Genomic DNA, 24,011 nt, shown 5'->3' with positions numbered 1-24,011 from the left:
TTTTGAGCCCAGAGCCCTCGGGCCACTTTATTTCTCAACAAGTGAGGGTCAACACCCGTCTTCCACGGTGTCTGAGAGTGTGAAATCCATGGTGACATCTCCGGTGTGGGGGTGGAACTCCACGGTGTAGCTGACGGCCCGAGGGCTGCCCCGCGGCGCCCTGCAGTCCGGGGTGGTGAAGAAGTACACGGCCTGCTTGCAGTGCGGGTTCCAGCAACAGTCTTCCTATAGGAGCAACAAGAAGGCCGTGAGGGTTCCTGGCACCGGACCCCCTCCTGGTCGTCTCCAGCCCGGGCAACTCGCAGCAAAAAGCTGCTGTTCAGGGCCAGGTGACCCAGGGCCGCCTGTTCCAGGGACACCCAGAGCAGTGCCAGCTCTCGGGGCTGGTCTGCTCTGGGACTCACGCAAACAGCACTACCTTGTCCTCTGCAGGCTTCAGGAGGCCGGTGCTGACAGTGCTGTCCGGGGTCAGGTGGTATTCCATCCACAGGACGGCCCCGTGGCTCCTCCCAGGCCTGGGGGTAGGGGGATGTTGGGCCAAAGACAAACAGCCAAGCAAGAGATAGATAGGCAGAGCCACAGCTTCCCTCTGCCTTCCAGAAATCTCTGATCTTTCCTTCCTGCCAGGTCCGGAGACTGCTAATACCACCTGGCTAAAGGCCACTTGGTAAAACCCTGAGCAAAAAGAACAACCCAGAGCCCTGCTTGCTCCCTGCAGCCTGGCCAAGCACTTAGAGGAACCATGGGGCCAGGGTGTGTCCTCAGGGAAGCAATGAAGGGAGCTGGAGCTGGATGGCCCAACTGTGCCTCACAATAGGCAGCCCTTACCAATTCCTAACCTGCTTTCATTCCCAGCAGAGTTCAGGGAAAATGGCCCAATGAGTAACTATAGCAACCAAAAAATCACGTTTCTCTACACCTCTGATCGTCATGACGCTGAGCTCAAAGGGAGCTGCAGATGTGGGGGGCTGTGCAAAGCCCACGTTGGTTCTCCCTCTCTACCTGCACACACTCAGGGGCTGTGGGGACCTGCTACAGACTCAGGGCCACTTTGGACCAGGAAGGGCGAGGCCCAGACAAGGAGGTGATCCCACCCACATGAAAGCAGCCGAAGTAAAGGCTGAGTCACCTGGGCAATAACTAGACAGAAAGCAGGCCCCTACCATCTCTTCCCCCACTTGCTGCACCCTGGAAGTTGTTCTCACCTCCTTAGCTCGATGGAGCCCTCAGCACGGAGCGGGTGCAGGGGGACCGGGTGCCGAAAATCAAAGGTCAGGATCTGCTGGGGCTCAGACAAGCGTCGGCATGGGTACTCCCACAGCGGGTGGGGCTCGGCCTCCTTGCTTTCCCTGAAGTCCAGGGCACGCTGAGAAGGTTAAGGGGTGTGTGTGTGTGTGTGTGTGTAGAAACAGACACAGAGCTGACAGTCTAGGGAAAAGGGGCTCATGTCCAGTCTCCATGGTCTAGGTCCGTGGTCCTTCACCTCCTTGGCCCAGGTCCCTCAGAGTAACTGCTGCAGTAGGTTCCTGGGGCAGCGGGTCCTCACAGAAAAGACCACAGGCACCTGGATTAGACCAGCTGCCTTCTCCATTCCCTGCTAACGTGCAAAAGTGTCTCCTCAGCGAGTCACTTCACCTAAGCCTCATTATCTCTCTATTAAAATGAGATGACAGTGCCCATCATATGAGCTACTCTGAGGACCAAATATCTGCACTGGTTAAGAAAATTTAAAAAAACCAAACATCTGGCACTTGGACACTTGCCCATTCACTGACCCTTCCTGAGCACTATACCGGCCAGGTCACCAGACATGAGGGTACCAGTCTAGAGGGAGACAGGAGTCACAGTGCCTGGAGACACTAGCCTCCAGCTGAGAACGGGAATGGGCAGGGAAGCTTCCCCACAGGTGTTCTCTAGGCTGCTGACTGAAGGTGACACAAGAGTTGGCGGCAAAGAGAGTGTATAAAGCCAAGCAGTGAGGGGGCGCAAGGTGCAGCCCAAAGGGCAGGGGTGATGGGTGGGGTAAGAAACTGGGCCAGACTCAGGATCTACAGGTTCACTTGCACTGTGTCAAGTGGGAGGGGCAGGATGCTGTGGCCGCACGGAGTGGGTGGGTGGGACACTGCAGGGAGGAACGGTGGCCCCACCTACCTTAATCATGTCATCCATGATGTGCACATCAAAGCCTTCGCAGTCACCACAGGGACTCCGGATCCTCCACAGGTCCTGTGAGGAAGGCACAGCCCTTGTCGACACCCAGCTGGGGATGGACATCAAAGGTTCTGTAGGACAGCACACTGGCATCCACACCCACCCAGAGACACGGAAGCATGGTGACAAGTGCTCAAGAAGGATCAGTGAAACCAGGCTGGGGGTGCCCCAGCCCCAAAGTGAGGCACACCTTGCTGCCCCCACACACTTGGAAGAGACCCCAAACTTGAAGGGGCTCAGAGATATCAAGGATCCAGGATGGTCATTCAAATCTGCCCAAGTCTCACATGAGCCCAAGTCCACTCCTACAGGGGGCAATCGGCCAGAGCCACTGGGATGGGGTTTCTTTGGGAAGAAATCTATAAACTAGTCCCTGAGGCTCTGCATCTATGAACAGAAAACGAGGACAATGGAAGGGACCAGAAGTGCACGCAGGCCAACCAATTCTGTGTCCCATTTCCAGGATACATGCCTGGGAATGAGCGTCGTTCCCACAATCCCTCCCAGGCCATGAAAGCCAGAACTCCTGTGGAATCTCATCAGGTAAATCAACAACATGGAAGATATGCCCAGAAAATAAGTGACAGAGCCACTGAGCTGCCAATGGATGCTGTTGCTCTTATCAAAGAAATATCAAAGGAGGGTCACTCTACTTCTCAGGTTGAAAGCATTTCAAAATCCTTTCAGAAGAAACGCCTTTCCCAAAACCACTTTGTGACTGGTTCTGCTTTGATGAGAAAATTAAAACGAAGCTTTTCAATTTTTTCTTGCATAAAGAAGCTGACTTTCCATCTCAAAATGCTTTTAACAACTGGAGCATCAGCTCTTAGTAAGAGCAGAGCAAGCCGCACAGCATGTCTTCTGAAACTCTTCATTTATATTTTTTAAATTATTCTGATAAGGGATAACTGTAAAATGACAACACACAGCCACTTCCATTTCATATGCCAGATTACCGCACTTGTACAAAGGCAAGCCTTTTCCATTCAACCCTGCAGTGAGCTGATACAGAAACGCACAGACTCCTATCATCAGGACTCACACTGCTCCATCTGCACCCAAGGTCTCTGCAAGAACACAAGGCCCCCCGCCTCCCACCCCTTCTGCAACAATGTCGGGGTGGCCTACCCTGAACTCCACGACCACAGCGTGCAGCGAGGCAACCTGAGGCAGCACCACAGCGCCAGGCCCCAGATGCTGGTCCACGGCAGTCCGCACATACCAGAAGTACAGGTTGTGCCACGGCAGCAGGCTGGTGGCAAAGAACGGCTCGCCCAGGAGGAGAGAGACCTGGCAATCAAGGCAAGAGGCAGGACCAAGGCGTCAGAATGATCCAGCTAAAGAGCGAAGGCAGGTTACAAGTTTTGTGGGAAGCATGGAAATAAAAAGGCATTCACTCACTCACTCACTCAGTCACCAACAAGCATGCCAGGTCTGCACTTGCCCTGAAGGACACAAAGATGAGAAGCAGACATGAGCCCTGCCCTCAGGAGCGCAGAGGGGAAGAGGGAACAGACAGGGCTGGGGCCATCCTTGTACAGCGCAGTAAGCTCTGACAAATAGAGGCGAGGAAGGGATATGTGGAGGGACCCCAGAGGGAACAGCATCAGGAAGGGCTTCCTGAATGGTATCCTGTAGGTAGATCGCCACTCATAGCTTATCATGACAAACTGTTATCAGTGCTCCTCTAGCAGGTTTCCTCACTAGGTTTTCAGCACCACGGAAGTGGGGACACTGGCAGCACAGTATCCCCAGCACCCTGCAAAGTACCTGGCCCTGAGCAGATGGTCAGTAAATGTTTGCCAAGTAAATGAACAAACGCATGACTAGGAGCCAGAAAAGCAGAGGACAGAGGATTCTAATGGAGGGATGCAAGGGCAAAAGCACCGGAATGAGAGCAAGGCCCTTCAGGAGCTTGTTACATGAGCAAACAGGATAGAACTGGTAAAGGGTGAAGCCACAGAAATGGAGAGGAGCAAGGTAGCCTAAAGCAGGTGATGACAGGTCAAGGGGACTGGACTCTTTCCTGGAGGTAAGAGGGGATCTCTAAGTGCTTTCATCAGGGGTTCAAAATGAGAAGGAATGTGTTTTAGAAAGAGCCCTCTGACAATCATGAAGCATGTGGAGATACCACCCACAGGGAGCATGGGCACAGGAGAGGACTTGGCTGAGTACTACAATGGTCCAAGCAAGGAGCAGGGACTGCACAGAAGGAAGGACGGGGAGATGTGGCAGATGCTGAGGAAAAAGGGCACCCAGGGGTGGGCCCCAGCAGATGGGCATCAAGGCAGGGGCCGGTCTGAGACGACATCTGGGTATCCAGCTGAGGTAAGGACGATGCACAAGGAAAGGAAATATTGAAGACAGAAAAGAGCTGGCCCTGCAACACTGGAACAAGGCAAGAATGCCTTGTCTCATCCCTTCTAGTCACCACTCTAGTGACCTGGCGGCTCGCCAGTGCGCCACTATCAGTGGCTTACAGAACCGGAGTACTTTTTTAACCCTCATCTATGAGAAGGACAAAAAAAAGTGCAACTTGTACTGAATGTTCAGACAGCGGCATTCATTGCAGCCAAAAAGTAGAAACAACCCAAGTGTCCATGGTCTATCCACGGCATGGAATATTCTTCAGCAGTAAAAAGAAATGTAGTACTGATTTATGCTACAATGTGGATGAACCTTGAAAGTAGCCAGTCACAAACAGACCACACATATATAATTCCATTTATGTGAAATGTCCAGAATCTAAAAATCCCTGGACAAAGATTGGGTGTTGCCTGGAGGCTGGGAGGATGGGGGCGAATGGGAAGTGACTGCTAATGCGCACAGGGTTTCATTTTAGGTGATGAAAATGTTCTCAAACAAATTGTAGTGATGATTGTATGACCTTATGAATATACTAAATCACTGAATTTCACATTTTAAGTGGGTGAATTGTATGATATGTGAATTATATCTCAAAAACACTCTTAAAAAAAAAAGGCATGGGGGAAAAAATGCGCAAAAGAATAGCTATGTCACCAGACTAGACATGGAACAGCTAAGGAGCACATGGAAAGGTGTTCAACATCACTAGTCATTAGGCAAATACAAATCAAAACTATGAGACATTACTACACACCCGCTAAAATGACCGTAATAAAAATGACAGTACAAAGTATTGATAAAGATACAGAAAAATTGGAACTTTCATACATGTTACCAGTGGGGATGTAAAATGGTACGGCTGCTTTGGACAATAGTGTAGCAGTACCCAGCAATTCCAAGCTTACGCATCTAAGAGAATTAAAAACATATATCCTCACAAACACATATATCGATGCTCACAGCAGCAGTGGGGCACCTGGCTGGCTCGGTCAGAAGGGCATGGGACTCTTGATCTCGGGGTCATGATTTGGAGCCCCACGCTGGGCACAGAGATTACTTGAATAAATAAAAATTTTAAACGCATTTAAATTAAAAGATCTAGCTGCATCATTTCCCTCCTAAAACTAAAGAAAAAGAAAAAGAAATGTTCACAGCAGCATTATTTTAAAGGCCAAAAATGGTTTCTGAAACAATCCAAAATATCCACAACAGGGGACTGGAGAAACAAAACGCAGCACAGCATACTATTCAGCATTAAAAAGGAACAAAGTCCCAGCATATTCGACAACACGGATGAACCTCAAAGACATGACCAGTGAAAGAAGCCCAACACTAAAGACCACATATCGTGTTATTCCACTTACATGAAATGCCCAGAAAAGACAAATTTAAAGACAGAAACCAGATCGGTGCTTGCCTGAGGCTAGGGGCTAGGTGATGGAAATGCTCGAAAACAAGAATGTGCAATAGTTATACAACTCTTCAAATTTACTAAAAATCATGGAATTGCACATTTGAAATGGGTTAATTTTATGGTATGTCAATTCTCAGTAAAGCTGTTAAAAAAAAAAAAGTTGGCAAAGCAAGATGATCGATTCCAGCTTGAAGGGCCTGTGCCGTATGTAAGGGAAGCTACCCAGTTGGCACTTGGACATAAGAGATTTGCTGACCCAGCTTTGGCGGCCAAAGATTCCCTTATGGGGAAAGGACCTGATCACCAGAGAGGAGACACAGAGGGAGAGGAGACAAGGAGAAAGCACCAAGAAACATTGCTACGGGAAGGATTGAGTGAAGGAACAGAAACCTGTGAGAAGCTGAGAAAGAGCAGCTAGAAAGATAAAAACCTGGAAAAAGCAGTCTCTCCTTCTTTAAAGATTTTGAGAGAGAGAGAGAGAGAGAGAGAGAGAGAGCATGAGCAGCAGGAGAGGCAGAAAGAGAGAGAGAACCTTAAGGATTCTCCAGGAGGGCGGGACTTGACTCCATGACCCTGAGATCACAACCTTTGCCAAAACCAGCCACCCAGATGCCCCTAAAAAAAGCAGTCTCTTAAGGACCTAAAACAAAATGTGTTAAGAAGGCCTCTGTGTCATGAGGGTCCAGGAGGCTGGTGAGAGGAAATGTGTGGGAAGACTGTGTTTAGTTTCTCAGGTCACTAAGGGGTGGGAGTAATTTCAGAGGCCCACGGGGCAGGCTGGGGGTGGTCAGAGGACCAACTGTAGGGGACAGAAGATTAGAAGATCAACCGCAGCAGTGGCAGGAAGTAAGGAGAAAAGCGAACCAAAACACAGGAACAAACAGAGCTGGAGTGCTGTGAAGGGGAATGCAGAGAGGACACGTCCCCAACAGAGCCACTCTGACCTCCCTCGGAAGGAGCCGAGATGAGCTAGAGTGAACCTGCACGCCAGGCCTCTCTGCCCGCCTCGCTTCGCCCACAGAGCAGCTGCGTCAGGTGTGGGAGCCACCATGCAGCCCAAGGAGAGAAGCGGGCGCTCAGGCCAGCGCAGTGCTGCCCATGCAGACACACAGAGCCCTCACCACTCACCTTTTTACCCTCCAAGTCTGCAGATGTTAACGATTCAGGCCGTTTCTCTATTATATTAATTTTATCTTCCAAGTGATTAGCCTTGAAAATCTAAAAAAGAGAAAAAATGAAAGCATTGTTTCTGTACAGGAAAAAAACCATCTTAAAGTTGCCTTGTCCGTTTGCAGTTTTCTGGCCAAATAGTTCTAGAAGACCACTTTTATCTGCTTTGTGAAAATTCTCTCCCCCAGGGGCATCCTGTGCACCAAGGATGAGATTACTAGCAAAATGCTGTAACGGCAAAAGAAATTTCTCTTGCAGGTATATGAGCAGGACTCAGCAATAGGCTTGTAGTTCTGGGAGCTTCCTTCAGAGAGGAAGAAATCAAAACCAATCACTGGCCAGGGGGAGAAATACTGTCACAGAACCAACCAGTCAGGCCAGCTTATGAGCAGTGACTCCCTAGGCACCGGGTCGCAGAAACAAATCATAAATTCAGTTGTATCACTGCAAAAATTTTAGTTTTGTTAGTTTTATGTGAAGTGAGGAGAAAAGCCATAAAAAACAAAGCAGAGTCTGAATGTTTGCTGCTATCCAGTGACAGCCCAAGAAGATTTCTGAGCCAGCTCTCAAGATGGAGGGGCTCTCACTAGCTCCCTTAGTGCCAACACAGCATCAACGCAATCAGACCCAGACGCAGAAAGGCAGGCCCCGAGCCGGTCCCCTCGTTATTTCGGTAACAACAATTACCACTTACTTTTTTCATCAGTCTGTGCGAAGCAGCTGAGCTCTCTACTGTAAATACCTAAAGAGAATACCATGCCCTTAGTTGTAGGAGATTCACTTGACAGAAAAAGAAATTAAAGATTAAACACCAACAAGATCATTCCAAGGTAGAAGGTACCACCTAACCAAGTCTACCCATGCTCATTACCCACAGGGACAGCAGCACCCCTTTTTTTCCTCCCCCCAAAGACTTTACTTATTGGGGTGGAGGGGGGGAAAAGCAGACTCCGTGCTGAGCACGGAGCCCCACACAGGGCTCTGTCTCCTAACCCTGGGATCATGACCGGAGCCAAAGACAGACGTTTACCTGACTGAGCCACCCAGGCGCCCCTGCACCCCTCTTTCTACACTGACTCTAGCAAGGTGCAGCCTCAGATACCAGAGCTGCAGCTTTATGGGAATAGCTACGGCCTGACTCCTGCCTGAACACGGAGGCGAACCCCAAAGCCCCCACATCTACGGCAACTGTGCTTGCAAAGAGCTTGAGTCACAGAACTGTGTTCCCAGACCATGTAACATTCGAACTCAAGAGCCGCCTTCAGGAAACTGGCAGAACGGCGCGTGTCCAGTACCTGCTCTGCCCCAAGGTGATGGGCCAGCAAGGAGAGCAGACTGCCGTCACTGATGCACAGGCACACACTGTCGGGCTTCAGCACCTGCGGGAGAAGAGCCACCTCAACACAGGCTTTCTTACAGCAGGTCAAGAAATTCTTGCTGGCACACTAATGGAAATACTTCCCTTCTCCTGACCCCACCAACTCACTCTGTGATCCTTCAATCTGTTTCTACGCCCTCAACACCCAGCCGGATCTTCTTGTGTCCCCACAGTCACGCTGGCCTTCCAGGCAGCACGCAGCCCCCGCCCTCCAACATAGCCGCCTCACCCACCTCCCCCGACCCAGACCTCACTGTCAGGACAGACTCCTCAAGCTCTCCTAGAAGGCCCAGCTGAAAACCTGCCCCACTTGCTGGAAGCCACCTCCCAGTCTACGACAAGCCTGTTCCCTCTGGGGTAACAGCGCAGACAGCGGTGGGCCTGTCCAGTGACTCCCCAAAGGCAGGGATTACTTTACAGGTCCCAGATCCCTGTGACAGAAACTGAAGATAGTTGGGATCTTCCCTTCTGCAAAAAATGCGTGCATTTGCATATGTGCACACATATTTCTGCATACAACTCCAAGAGGTCCAAGAGACACCCCTGTGTGTGGTCCTGGCCTGAGATACCCCTGAGCAAAGGTTTTTTAGGCAGGAGAATTATATAACCAGATTCACATTTTAGAAAATTTTAGAAAGGAGGCAGATGAAAGGAAGGATGGGGTGGCTGAATCCACTGGGATCACCCGCAGGGACTGCTAGTGACCACAAAGGCAACATGTTTAGAAGAACAAAGGCAGGGGCCAGGGTAAGGCTCCCAGGCAGAGGCTCTCACAGGAGAGCAGAGAACAGCCCTCAGAAAGTCCAGTAACGTGCTCCCTGACTCACCACCTGAGGGCCCACCCAGAAGCCACTCGAAGACCACGGAGCACAGAAGTCAAAACCAACGAACAATAAGCAATCAATGAGCTGGGGCCCATGGGACAAACTTGCCTACAACCACTGAAGGGGCTAGACACTGACCGTCCTCAGGGCCTGGACATATTGATCAGTTCTGTCCTGATCGTTGATCTCTCCAAACCGAGGCCGGTTCCAGAGCAGGTGAGCTTGGCAGTCACACACGGGGCGTGCTGGGGAGACTCTCCCATTCTTTTCAGGGCTAGGCCAGGAAATGAACAGAGACACATACATGATGAGCATGACCTGCTAGGCACATCCACATCCGCTAGAGGGCATGAGTCTACGAAACGGCTTGTAAATAGGCATTAGAGGTTAGAGGGCCCCCCAATTCAAGACTTCTCATCTAGGTCTCTTCCAAATGGGGGCCCCGCAACCGGGGCAGCCTCTTCTGAGTGTACAACAATGGGCGCTAGCACATCCCATCACAAAACTTTTATTCTAACTTTGTTCTGTCACAAACCTGCCCACTTGTGCCTCCACAAGGTTTATAAGGGGAACTTACATAAATTCGGTGTCACTGGCCCAGGGCATGGCCCACCCCCACTCCCCAAGACTCGGGGCATACCTGGTCCTCTGGAGGCTGTACCATACACAATAGTCGTCATGGTGGGCTATCAGGCAGAGGCTTGAGCCTTGGACAACACGCTCTTCTTGTGGCAGGAAGTACACACACTGCATCCAGTGGTCCCGCCACTGAAACAGGGAACAGAGAATCAGCTGTCCCCAAGCTGCAAAAAGAGCAATGTTTCTAATCCAGGAGTCAAAATCCAAGCCCAAAACCCACCTGCAGGGAGACCATGCTGTGGACTACTCTCTACATTTAAGAGATGCCTACTCTCGCCAAAGAAATAAAGAAAATTCTCAAGTCAGAGAGGCTAATGGCTGGAAAGCTTGCTGGAATGCTCCTGGCTTTCGGAGGATACAATGCAGCCCAGGGTAAGCAGTCTTTAAGAGGGGTTCAGGACAGGGGGCTCCAGCCTCTATACCATGTGCATGCATGTGTACATGTGCCTGCCTCCAACCTCACCGTGCGTGCGTGCGTGTGTGTGTGTGTGCGTGTGTGCGTGTACGTACGGGCAATGAAGAAGGGAAGCAGAGAGGGAAGATGGTGGTGAGAGAGAAAGCAAACATAGCAAATGTTAACAATTGGGAAATTTGGGAAAATTTAAGTAAAGGGCATATCAGTGTTTATTTCCATTTTTTCTGTGGCTTTAGAATTTATCAAAATAAAAAGTTGGGAAAATAGTATAGAAAGGTCTTATTCTGTTTATTCTTCTGAATTAAATAGTTTTTAGGGGTGCCTGGGTGGCTCATTTGGTTAAGCCTCCAACTCTTGATCTCAACTCAGGTCTCGAATACTCTAAATTGTGAAACACGGTTTACGATGATCCAGAGTCAACTTTCATTAAGCTGTGTTCATCCTTTTTGACACTACAAGCCCCGCATACAGGATTCTTTGCTAAGGAAAAACAAAGAAAAAAAGCTATACTCACATAAACACCCTTACTGCATATTTAGACTAGCAACAACTGGCACCGAACCAAATGTCCAGCAGCTCAGAAATGGATCTACAAGTCCTTCTAGATTGAGAGTATCAGCAGACACTAAAGATGGTGACCGAACACTAGTGCAGCATGAAAACACAGAAATCAGCACCGACAATACTCACGCATGTGGCAAGAGAGGAGGAGTTCTTTGCAGTGATAGGACCCCGAGTGATACTGGACTCGTTTTTGTTTTACACAAGGAGGTTTATTACTCTCATAATCTTTAAGCCTCTTTTTATTATGTTAAGCCTCTTTTTAAAAAAGAAAGAACTATCCTAAAAAGTGGATGCCTGGCTCAATTCTGATGAGACAAGTGTGTGCTCATTCTCTGTCATCAGCAGGAGCTAAGAAAAACTTGGTCCCTGGGAGACTCCCAGAGCACCACTGAGTGCAGATGCAAACCGAGCTGACACCAGCCCCACTTCTCAGGAATGCATTCTGCCCTACCAGATTTGAATTTAACCGAAAGGCAGGAGAACGACATTCCCAGGTATCTAAAATAGCTAAGTGTTAGAAAATGACAATGTAACCAGACACACTATAGAATAAGTAAACAGTAATGATGAAGGAACAGAAGGCAAGCTGAGGACAAAGCAGAAACTGACACCCCTGCAACCCCTCTCCCCCCCACAGGATGTAGGTGACATTCCTCAGGCACTACTGGCTGCCCTTGAGGGGAAAAAAAATAGTTAACTTATAGAGACCACAATCCTGCAAGACTTGAGTCTCCCTCAGTTTACAAATGTCTTAGCAGTTTACAAGAACAAAGCTATCAGTAAGGTAGCTTCCAGAAGGTAATATAAATACAATTAAACATCTTTATAACCTGCAGGCCATAGACAGATACTTCCAGGAATCCAGGAAGTTCCCAACTATACTCATGTTAATGCCTACCTAAGAGGAAAAAAAACAACTTAACGCAACAATGGCAAAGCCTCCGGTATCCTGTGAATCTTCCTTAACATACAAAAATCCTTTTGAAAACCTCCCTTTTTCCTTACCTCCCCCAACCCCATAGTATATAATCAGGCACCCCTCACAACCCAGGGCAGCAGCTCTTTCTGCCCACGGGTCCTGTCCCCGTGCTTTAATAAGCCACCATTTTGCACCAAAGACGTCTCAAGAATTCTTTCTTGGTCGTCGGCTCTGGATTCCACCCCCCTGCAACTCACCGATATCCCACAATCTCATCAGTAACAAGAAGGAAAAAAACGATTCTCTAAAACCTTTTGTTCATTCCTGACTATGCAAACTGACCCAAAAACAGAGAGCCTCCCCCAACTCCTCCTGGGCTCCCTGACCATCACGTCCTCACACACCAGCCTCCCAGGTCCGAACGCTAAAGGGCTGCTGACTGAACCCACTGGCCAAGGTGAGACAGACTGAATGTATTTCAGACAAGAGCAGTTTAGTGAAATCATGAGGGAGATCTATTAGCAGCTCTTCAAATTTCTAACAGTCCATATGTCATGGCTGGTAAAGGAAGGACACAAACTCCAGTCAGGAGACAAGCACCCACCACTGCTGCCTAGAGCCAAGGCCCTGCTCCAATCACTGGGTCGGGCCTCAGTCTCAGTTTGGGCATTATGTGATTACCCAGCACGTCTCATATGAGGATTGAGGAGAAAAATACACCTAGTTGTGATGAGAGACCAGGCGGCTAGCTGAAGACAAAGCACAAGCGGACACCCTGCAACCTCCCCCAACCCCCACTTCTGGGTGGGACCTATGACATTCTTCCAGGAATCTCCCAACTTTCTTAATGTTAATACCTCGCTGGAGGGGAAAACAACCTTAACTTGACAATGGCAAGGCCTCGGGTATCTTAGCTGAGGGTCCTCTTTAGCATATCAAAGTTCTCTAAAACCCTCCCTTTTCCGTATCTTCCCCCAACCCGCAAGAATATAATCACCACTCCTCAAGACCGCTGGGCAGCAGCTCTTTCTGCCCTCGGGTCCTGTCGCCGTGCTTTAATGAGCACCCTTGTGCACCAAAGACGTCTCAAGAATTCTTGGTCGTCAGCTCCAGACCTCACCCCACTGAACCTCACCATATTCCAATACATCAGTAGCACTGTGAAGATATGCAAATGAAAGTATTAGCGTTATATATTCTTGCGCTAATTTTGTATCCATCACTCTCCTGGAAAGAAAGCAGTCCAGGGTCCCCATCCATTCTGCAGGCGAATTCTGACCCCCCCCCCTTGCCCCCAAATACTCGCTCAGCGTGAAGACCGGGTGTGCAAAGAGTTCACACATACTGCATGGAGGCACGCCCACCCAAGGCCAGGCAACTGGAGGGTACAGGGGAGATGGGGACCTCACAGGCCCAGGTGTCAGGGGTTACCAACTGCAATCCTGCAGCAGTCATGACCCTTTGGCCTAAGTAACTCAGGAAACAGGGGAGCAGCTAAGGCCATCCCTGATATCACCCTGTGTACACCTAGAACCAGCAGGCCAGCAATCAAGATAAATCCAGTGCCCATGTAGTGGTGACAGGACAAGAGAATAGAGAGAGAATGGTGCCCAGGGACTCCCAGGTACAGAAGGGATGGTTTTTTCAGAAATGTTGGTGAAGTTGGTGGGGTCTGGAGCCAATGGCCAAGAAAGAATTCTTGAGACGTCTTTGGTGAAAAACGCTGCTTATTAAAGCACGGCAATAGGACCCGTGGGCAGAAAGAGCTGCTGCACTAGGGTTGTGAGGGGTGGCTGATTATATACTTGGGAGCTGGGGGTGGGTAAGGAAAAGGGAGGTTTCAAAAGGTTTCAAAAGGATTTTCGTAGGCTAAAGAGGACCTCCAAGATACTAGAGGCCGTGCCATTGTGAAGTTAAGGTTGTTGTTCCTCCAGTAAAGCATTAACATTAAGACAGCTGGGCATTTCCCACTGGAATTTAGGTTATTGACAGGAATGTTTTTATTGATAATGTTTTTTCTTGTAAATCACTAAGACATTTTGTAAACTGAGGAGACTCTTGTCTGTGGTCTCTATTAGTTAACCATTTGTTTTTCCTTCCCTTAGCTTTCAGGCAGCAGAAGTGCCGGCTGGGGGTAGGAATGGGGATTGCGGGGTGTCAGCTTGTGCTTTGTCTTGAGTTTGCCTTCTGCTCTCTCATCAGAAGGAAAGTTTGATTTCTCAGCCCTGAAGCACCTTTCCCACTTTTTTCCCCTTTGAGTGTGTGTAGACAACACATGCACATGAGAGAACATAAAAGGGTCATGGAATGAAAAGTTTCCTTCCCACCACTAACCTCCAGCTCCCTTCCCAGAAGCAACCATTTTTACCAATTTCTATCAATTCTTCCAAAGATATTCTTACACCCACCCACCACACACATAAACTCATAAACACATATATTCTCATCTTTAATAATACGAATGTTGTCATGCCACACACTGTTCCGCACCTCTATTTCTGTTTTACTTAATGATCACCCTGGAGATTGTTCTCCATCAGTGCTAAGGGACCTGCCTCACCCTCTGAATGGATACAGGACTGGTAGCTTCTAGACTGCAGTGAGTACCCTGGCGCATGTCATTATACATATATGCAACTCTACCCAGAGCCTAAATGTCTAGAAGTGGCATCTCTTCCTGTGATGACAGACTGGGTCTCCCTGCGCTCCATGGAAGCTCTGACGTTCATTGGCCTGCTTTTCCCCACAGCTGCACCCATAGCGTGTCACCAAACTTTCTGAACTTTATCACTAACAGGTGGAAAATAATGTCTCACTGCAGTTTATATCTGCACTGCTCTTATGAGTGAGGCTGAACAGCTTTTCACATGTTAAGACCGTTATCTGCGTTTCCTTTTCTGTAGTTCACATCCTCCGCCCACTTTCTATTAAGCTAGAGAAGATTTTGAGGCCATGGAAAATGAGGCTGTAGACAGACTGTAGTTCTCCATTCCAAGCTGAGGTGAGGCCCCTGGGATTACTTGGGGGCAAGGGGTGGGGGCTCTGGGAGCAGCTGTGCTAGGACCTGGGGAGCCAACACACTAAAGCTTCCCCGTGGCCCCGTGTCTGCTGATGCTGCGCATGAACTCGGCGGAGAGGTCTGTTTTCTATCTTACCATAGGTAGCCTTGCCTTTGTTGTTGTTGCTGTTGTTTTCAACTCTTCTGACAGGGGGACCTATGCAGCTCAGTCAGTTGAGCAGCAGGCTTTTGGTTTCGGCTCAGGTCATGATCTCAGGGTTGTGGGACTGCGTGTGTCAGGCTCCACACTCAGGGAGTCTGCTTCTCTCCTCCCTCTGACCCTCTCCCCAGTCTCTCTCCAAAATAAATTAACTTTAAAAAAAAAACAAAAAACTCTTCTCTGACATTAATCCTGACAAAGTCCTGGGGCTCCTGGGTGGCTCAGTCAGTTAAGCATCTACCTTCAGCTCAGGTCATGATCCCCGGGGTCCCGGGATCGAGCCCTGCGTCCAGCTCTCTGCTCAGCGGGAAGCCTGCTTCTCCCTCTCCCTCTGCCGCTCCCCATGCTTGGGTATGCTCGCTCTCTCGCTCTGTCATGTAAATAAACAAAATCTTTAATAAAAAAAATATCCTGACATAGTCCTTTTGTCTCTAAATTCCTGTGAATCTAAGATTCAACATGCTACTTTCCCACAACCAAAAGTGAACAAGTTTCCGACTTGACTTACATGAAAACGTGCTCAACTCCTGCCTCTTACCTGGAGCTCCTCTGGGTCTGAGTGTGCCCAGAAGGGGGCCATGGAGCACTTGATCTTCCCCTCAGGGTCCATTTCAATGTCCCACCAGGAGAGAACCACCTGAGCTCGGCCAGATGCCAGAGGTTCAAAGTGCCGGCTGTGGCAGGCTGCTGAGCTACTGACTTGCTTGCTAAAGTCCACACTGTGGAAGAATATGCAGGAACTTAAGCATATTTTAACCTTACACACTCCATTTTTAAGCTTTTATGATGACATCACCAGCAATGAGACTTGTTTGCAATGGACTCCTGCCTTCAAAAGCAGGTGACATCAGCTAGATTTCCTTCTCACTCATAAAAAACTTCTAAAGACCCCAATTCCCCCAAATATCTCAAAGCACTGTTGGCTGGGTGGCTCCTTGGTACCTGAACATAGGCATCACGTCACTGAGGGCAGTGAAGTCAGTGCGAGACACCTGGTTCAGCTGAATGTCATAGACAGAGGGGGCGCCAGGGCACCTCTCCAGTTCCAAGGGGGGGACGATGACCTGCTCCCCATGGCTGGTCTGAACGCGGACAGGAAAGAGCTTAGTCCACGACCACATTCTCCTGGACTCCACCAGCTGGGCATAGACAGTTGCTCTGTGAGGCACCGCTTCACAGTTTTCCTACGTTTATATGAAAAAAACAAAAGAAGAGAAAAAAAAATCGGTATATATACTATAAAATAAACCCACAGTAATTCTCATTGATCAAAAGAGGCTTGTTCCTTAATATCAGGTCAGTTGAATAGCGTCTAACGCCTTACCACTATGAGGACAGTGAACTCGTTTTGGCCTAATGTCCTTGGGGAAGAGAAAAAAGGAACCAGATTTCAAAAATACACATTATGCCTGAAACAATTTCTGTCAGGGAAGTTCCCAACTACATGACACTCTTAAATACTTCAAAAATAACCCTTAATTGTCATCATGCTGATTAACTCCCACACCAACTTTGAAAAAAGAGTCCAAATCTTGCTAACAGCACTCCTGGCACTGGGCTCCGAGCTTCTCTTCGGCACAGCTCGCCCCAGACACCAGAACCTTTTTATTGCACAGCCCGATGGGTAAGTGTCCATCGTCAGATGACCTGACCTCCTGGCATCACCAGGCACTGCCAACCACTCCCCTCATTTGGTTTGGCTGTAGTCCCTCATCTGGTTTCCCTTCTACCTCATTCTTTCACCCAATAGCCTCTATGCACCACGCACCAGGGGCCCAACCATGAAGAGGACACTCACAGCTACTACTCCAGGGAAATAACAGGCACGAGGTTTCCGGGCTTCAGTACTAGAGACCTCTTCGGTCAGATGATCCTTTGCTGTGGGGGCTGTTTCGTGCATCATACGATGTTCACGAACATCCCTGGCCTCTATACACAAGATACCAATAGCATCCCCCACTCAGTTGTGACACCAAAAATGTCTCCAGGCATGTTTTCCCCCTCTGGCTGCTTCACAAGGCTGTGCTTCCCCTACCCATCCTTCACAGAGAGAACTCCCCAGAGACCTGGTCTGGCCCACCTTTCTCTCCCTCCATACACTCTCACCTGTGGGACGTCATTCAGTCCATCTTCATTTACCAAATACCGCACAGCCAAAAGCCTCTTGGTCCTCTCTATTTGTCTGACCCTCAGATAGCTCAAACACTGTCTAAACCAAAGAAATCACCTTCACCTCTCCCCCTCCTTCCTGAGCCTGGTCCTCCTCCCATCTTCCCTTATAATAGGGAGCACCACCATCCAATCCAGCCTCCCAAGCCCCAAACTTTGGCATTGCCTCAATGCCTCCACATCTAAGTAATTACGAAGTCCTTGACCACCTTCCTCCTCCCCAAGGCTACCTGTCCAGGCCCATTTCTCTGGTCTCAGTTGAAGCCCACCTCAGCCCCAGAGCCTGGACGACTCCAACCACCTTCTAACCAGTCTCCCTGCCCCTGACCTTGCACCCCAAATGCTCTCCACGTGCCCCCCTACATGAATCCGATGTCAATCCCCTGCTTAAAACCCTCCCGTGGCACCACACTGCCTTCTGGAGCACAGTGGCCCATCCCAGTCTAGTCCTGCCCAGCCCTCCAGCCTTAGCTCCAACCCCACCTCCCACGCTACCCATAATGCCAACAACTCACACCGCACCAGCTCACCTTCCCATCTTTGTGCATGCTGACCTCCTCTCCTGAGAACACCCCCATCTGCCAGGCTAACGCTTGGTTACTCTTCAAGACTGACTCCACTCAAGCTTCGTTTTCCTTGATGATCCTCATCTTCCTTGACCATAGCAGGCAGGATCTCACCCCGCTGACCACCATCTGAGCATACCCTCCAACTGTGTTGTGATAAACTGCTCACCTGCCTGCCTGTCTGGGAACACACCTTCATATTCCTGGCAGTCAAAAAAGGGCCTGGCAAAATGAAGGTGCTCAATAAATTTACCTTCTCAGATCTATCACTGGGTCACTCACCACCACATGGACTGTCTGTCAGACGTGCCAGCACCCTGGACGCATGACCTCCAACAAGGCAGGAAAAGGGACAGGCAATGGAAGCCTTTGTGTAAAGCCGTAACTCTTTCACGCTCAGACACAAGGTGGGCAGATGGGGACAGTGATTAGAACAGACAACGGACACCTGGCGACACAGACAGCTGAGAAAGGAAACTGTGGACAGCGACCTGCACACCTTCTTAATTATTAGATGAATTAGAGAAAGACCAATTGGGCAACACCAATGTAATTTTAAATATCCTTGTGTTCTCTGTTTCAGGGATTCATTTAGTTGATAGTTTTAATGTGGAGAAATAGAAATAAGTACTACTAAAGTTACTAGAAAAAGACCTTACATTTTGGAGACATGGAGACATCTCACACAAGTGTGAGGATCCACAGAACAGTCACCATCACATGCTGATTGTGTGAGTAACGTGGCCTGTGGCCCCAACTGCCCCGCAACGAGCTCTTCACTCTGGCCACGCGAAAAACCCCCACACAGGGCCCCAGAATGGGACAGTTGCAGGCTCACCTAGATGGTGCCCACAGGACAGGTGGCAGCAAAAGAAGCAGACACTCACACCTCCCCAGCTGGCTTTTGCCTCTGGGGACGTTTATGTCCATACAAAAGCAGGACCAACAACTCAGAGACTGTCAGCATGCCTCTCCCTTCCCCAAAAAACTGCCAAAGATTATCACTACCCAAATTCTTTCGCCTAGAATGGCCAGAGGGCTTAGCATTCAAGGCCTTCTACCCTTTCCCCCACTTTCCACCATCAGCTCACAAGCCCACCTGGGGGGTGTTCCCACTGACAACCGAACAGGTCCGTTACCAGGGATACCTCTCCCTCTCCTTAGGGCCTCTCCAAGTTCCAGCCTCTCTACATATGCCCTCATCTCCTGATCCCGGCCCTCATCTGCCAGTCTTAAAACAGCATATTACTGGTGCTTCTGTTGGCCTCTCCATTTGGCCCATTCAGTCTGCACCATCGCTGACCAGTGTGGGTCCTAGAAACAGAAAGGATGTATTATGACACTTAAAGAATCTTTGCTGAATTGAACTGAATTCAAAGACGGTTTCTTGCCTTTCAGCTCTAGCCTATGAAGACTTGGTAAGAGACCCAGAAGTCCTAATGAAGGAGAACCAGAGTCTCCCAGGAATCAAGGGTATCCCAGGGAGTACAGAGAAGTACTGAGGGCTCGGGCTGTGTAGACCATGGGGCATCAATGAGACCTGTGTGAAGCAGCTGAGATCACAGCAATGTACCTGAGGGAGGCCCCTGTTCCCTACCTGCACAAGATGTCTGTGGGCATGCTCATAGGAGGGCAGTGCTCCCTCTCCGATCAATTCTGTGTCAAAGAGCTCCGTGATCAGGATATTGGCACGGCATGGCATGTCACCATCTGAGAAACACAAGGAAACGGAGCCAGAAACAAACGATCAATGAGAAAAAATATTTACAGCAAATACGTGAAAGGTAAAAAGTTAACAGATCATTACACTGAAAGCACATATATTCAAGTAACTAGAAGTGTCATGAAACTTTCTAATGGCTCACCAAAAACCCGTTTTGATATACATATACACATCAAAATACTAGCAATTGGTAAACCTTGGTTAAGAGAATGTAAGTATTTGCTATACCACTCTTTCAATTTTTCTGTATGTTTATTAATATTGCAAAGGACTCACAGAACTGATAAGAAAACTATAAACACCCAAAAAGAAAACCAGGCAAAAACACAAATAGGCAATTCAAAACAGAAAACTAATCAATCAAACATATGGAAAATGTTTCATTCTTCTTAGCAACTGGATACAAATTAACAATTAAACTATTAATGTATTAGCAAAAATGATTTGAAAAGCAAAACTGAACATCAGTACTTCATTCATATATTTCTAGACTGCACAGAGGGAGGAAAAAATCAAAGCTAGAGAGGATGCGCAATTCCAGTGATACTATGAGACCCAGGGTTCAGCAACACCAATTCCTTACATTAAATTCCGCTTAATTAAGTTAGTTTCTTGCTACCAAACGATCCCCCAAGTAATAGTTCTCTTAGGATGCTAGGAGTAGGGGAGGTCTTTTGGCTGACTCAATTCCTGAACCTCTGTAATGTAATGTTACTTCTACAATTGTAATTTTTAATGAGCCAAGAGACAAAATTAACTTTGGAAGGGGCTATTCATCATAGAGAATTAACCGTAAACATCTCTAATGGTGCACAGATTCCAATCTGACAAAACCCACCCATCTCCCCCACACAGACGAGTCTCATGGAAAACACAAGGAAAGGGAAGCATTAAGGAGGCTCACAGGAGGATGCAGTACACACAGCCTGAACCTCAAGTCATGGAGACCTGAACCCAGATCCCGCTTTGTAGCCCTGAACCCTCAGTGCTGACCATCAGTCGCCTCATCTGTAAAACAAGGGTAATGAGATCTGCCCCAGGTGGTGGTGGTTAGGACAGCAAAGGTAAGAGCTGTCCACTTTCTACAAAGCACCCTTGTGCTCAATGCCATGAAAGGAAGCTGACAAGAAACAAATGTCTCCTGGCACAGAGACCGTGCTCCCAAGGGGCACTGCCCACCCTCTCTGATATCATGCCAAACTTGAACAGAAATACACTGTCCCAAACCGGGCCCCACCCCTACACGTCTGCTTCTCCCTTTGACGCCGCTGCCTCAGTGGATGGCACCACCAGTCACACAGTCCTGAAACCTGGGCATCATGCACCATCTCCCAGAGAGCAAGGACCCTGCCTGCTCTGCTTGGCATTTTACCCCAATGCCTAGAACAACTTCCAGCACCCAGGAACAGTCAGCAAATATTAGCTGAATTCTCGATTCTTCCCTCTCTTGTCACCCTACATCCAATCAGTCCCCAAGCCCTGCCAATTCTACCTCCTGAATAATTTCCTAAGCCAATTATGGAATTTAAAATGATTTATTGTCCAGTTTGCTTCAAATAAACAAAGCTTTATGATCCACTGAATCTCAACAAACACTCTTGGGAACCTGATACCTAGCATGTTGAGTGCTAACGCAGGGGGTGCAGTGGGAGCCTGAGGAGGGTGCCTCCTACCCCAGGGCCTCCTAGGTCTCTGCCACATGACTAGATGGGACACAAATACTTCTCCCCAAGTCAGCTGTGAAGTAATTGTGATCAGACTTACCCACCCATTGTAATCAACCAGAAAACCAGATAAAATATATGAAACAAGTGTTTTCAGATGTTGAACAAGAGGAAACACAATTTGTTCACCAAGAAGAGAAACAAAATGACCCCTTCAACTGCTCTGGCTTTCTGCCGGCAGGTACCTTCCAGACTGCTATAAGGAGCAAGACAGCAGGCAAAATGTAGCAGTCTTGCTGAGGTAAGGAGACAGCAACTGGAGCTGAAGGAGCGCAGGTGGCTGGGACTCACGGGGGGAACCAGAGAGATGTTACATAGAAAAGGGGCTTCAGAAATCTGTACAGGGCTCCCCTGAAACCCCCTGTTGAATATACTCACACACACAAAAGTCAAGACTGTAGAAAGCCAGGAGAAGGATGACTATACCATGCAGCTAGAAACTGAACAATTTCCAGAGCTCACAGACGACTGGGAAACATTCTAGTTCTGATCAGCCAGCACCAGATACCTCAGGAAAGCCATGCTGTACTAGTGTTACCAAGGTAGTCTTGGAACAATGGTTTTCAACAGGGGGAGATTTTTTCCCCACCCCCAGGACATTTGGCAAGTTCTGGAGACATTTTTGGTTGGCACAAAGGACAGGTGGAGGGGAAGGAGCGAAGGGGGTCTTCTAGGTGCTACAGGCTTCTACTGGTTAGAAGCCAGGGGTAAACATCCTGCAATACACAGGACAGCTCCTCCCAATAAGGAATTATTAGGCCCAAAATGTCAACAATGTCACTGTTGCGAAACCCTGACTTAGGGGCACCTGGCTGGCTCAGTCGGCAGAGGCTGCAACTCTTGATCTTGGGGTTGTCAGCTCAAGCCCCAGGTTGGGTGTAGAGAATAAAATAAAAATCTTTTAAAAATAAAATCTTTTTTACAAAAGAGAAAAGAAAAGAAAAGAAAGGAAAAGGAAAGGAAAGAAAAGAAGAGAAAAGAAAAGAAACCTTGACTTAAACCTCTTCCTTTTTTGAGAGTGGGCAGAGGGGTAGTGGGAGAGAGAGAGCTCAAGAGAATCCCAAGCAGGGTCCACATGTACCACAGAGCCTGACGCCGGGCGCCTCAACGTAAAGCTATTCTAACCCTGCTCCAACAAAGCTTAAAAACAAGTCCTGAAAGGAGCTCCTGGGTGCCTCAGCTGGTTAAACATCTGACTCCTGATTTGGGCTCAGGTCAAGATCTCGGGGTTGTGAGATCAAGCCTTCCATCAGGCTCTGTGCTGGGTGTGGAGACTGCTTGGGATTCTCTCTCTTCCTCTGTGCCTCCCCCACCCCATAAAACAAAATAAAACAAACAAAAAAAACTGCAAGCCCTGAAAGGATCAAACTGATCTGCCAATAGCCCAAGGGCATGGCAGACAAAGCTTTTACAGGAAGACAATACACTGGTACTCAGCAATGCAAAACTCCCAACATACACAGCATCCAAATAAAAATTACTAGACATGTGAAGAAGAAAAATTTAATCCAGAGCCAGGATAAAGATTAGTCAACAGAACAAACCCAGAAAAGACAGAGACAGTGGAAGCAGAAGATATAAAAATATGTTAAAACAATTAATATAGATGACGATAATTATTTAAAAGAACATGAAGGGGCGCCTGGGTGGCTCCGTTGTTCAAGCATCTGCCTTCGGCTCAGGTCCTGATCCCGGGGTCCTGGGATCAAGCCCCACGTTGGGCTCCCTGCTCAACAAGGAGCCTGCTTCTCCCATTCCCTCTGCTGCTTCCGCTGCTTCCCCCCTTGCTTGTGTTCTCTCACTCTCGCACTCCCATAAATAAGTAAATAAATAAAATCTTGAAAAAAATTCTAAAAGAACACACAAACATGTAAGAACAATGGAAATTATAAAAAAGATTCTAGGAAACATTTACAGATTAGAAATACAGTATAAAAAGTTCACTAGATGTACCTACATTAGACACCACAAGAGAAGATCAGTAAATCTAAAGACCTAACCAGGAAACTAGCCATGTCCATCAGTAGGTGAAGGGATGAACAAAGGTGTCCACACACGAGTACTACTCAGCAACAGAAAAGAATGAACTTTTGATCCACAGAATGTGGACAAAACCCAAAAGCATCATGCTATAGAAAAGAAAGCAGGCACAAAAGAGTACACATGGATAATTTCACTTACTCAAAATTCTAGAAAAAGGAGATCTAACCTGTATTGAAGAAAGCAGATCAGTGGGTGCCTAGGGTCAGTAATATGGAGGTGACCGGCTATAAAGCATCACAAGGAATCTCTGTGCGTGACAAAGACACTCTACTACTTTGATTGCAAAAGAGGTTACAAGTGTGTTTGCATTTGTCCAAATTCATCAAACTATGTACTTAAGACAGATGCACTCATTTTATAAAAATTTACCTCAATAACACTGATTAAAAAATGGCACGATCTATATATTCTTTTGCATGCATGTTTCAAAAATAAAGGGGACACTAATCCCTTCTTTTACGCATGTTTCAGGTTCTCCATTAAGAACATTTTTTTAATTAAATGGAACAAATGTGTTGACCTTATACAGATGCATCTTTCTAAATTACTGCATTTTAAAAAACTGTGAGGATATCCATACCCTCACTCCAGAAGCTTCTTTTGCAAATCTTTCCACTCTGCTTCCCAGGAATCGGTGGCATGTGAAACTTGAGAAGTCTGATTCAAA

The 24,011-nt window shown here is 48.1% G+C and overlaps 1 protein-coding gene across 4 annotated transcripts in view; it reads right to left on the bottom strand.

The window, feature by feature from the left end:
- PRMT7 (protein arginine methyltransferase 7) overlaps nt 1-24,011 on the bottom strand; it is a 44,344-nt gene continuing 20,333 nt past the window's right edge. For 3 of the 4 annotated variants that reach the window (XM_040633499.1, XM_040633500.1, XM_008702420.2), the window contains 13 exons: nt 19,452-19,564; nt 16,062-16,303; nt 15,658-15,838; nt 10,005-10,132; nt 9,503-9,638; nt 8,458-8,541; nt 7,857-7,904; nt 7,121-7,210; nt 3,340-3,501; nt 2,152-2,226; nt 1,206-1,366; nt 419-515; nt 1-225 (listed from right to left, as the gene is read on the bottom strand). In XM_040633499.1, the coding sequence (XP_040489433.1) occupies nt 49-225; nt 419-515; nt 1,206-1,366; nt 2,152-2,226; nt 3,340-3,501; nt 7,121-7,210; nt 7,857-7,904; nt 8,458-8,541; nt 9,503-9,638; nt 10,005-10,132; nt 15,658-15,838; nt 16,062-16,303; nt 19,452-19,564 (1,694 nt within the window). In that variant the 3' untranslated portion in view covers nt 1-48. The remainder of the gene's footprint in view (nt 226-418; nt 516-1,205; nt 1,367-2,151; nt 2,227-3,339; nt 3,502-7,120; nt 7,211-7,856; nt 7,905-8,457; nt 8,542-9,502; nt 9,639-10,004; nt 10,133-15,657; nt 15,839-16,061; nt 16,304-19,451; nt 19,565-24,011) is intronic. The other variant, XM_040633501.1, reaches the window with a different exon arrangement.

Source organism: Ursus maritimus, unplaced genomic scaffold, assembly GCF_017311325.1.
Source record: "Ursus maritimus isolate PB19 unplaced genomic scaffold, ASM1731132v1 scaffold_19, whole genome shotgun sequence".
NCBI classification, from domain to species: domain Eukaryota; kingdom Metazoa; phylum Chordata; class Mammalia; order Carnivora; family Ursidae; genus Ursus; species Ursus maritimus.
This window is presented reverse-complemented; position numbering and strand designations above follow the sequence as displayed.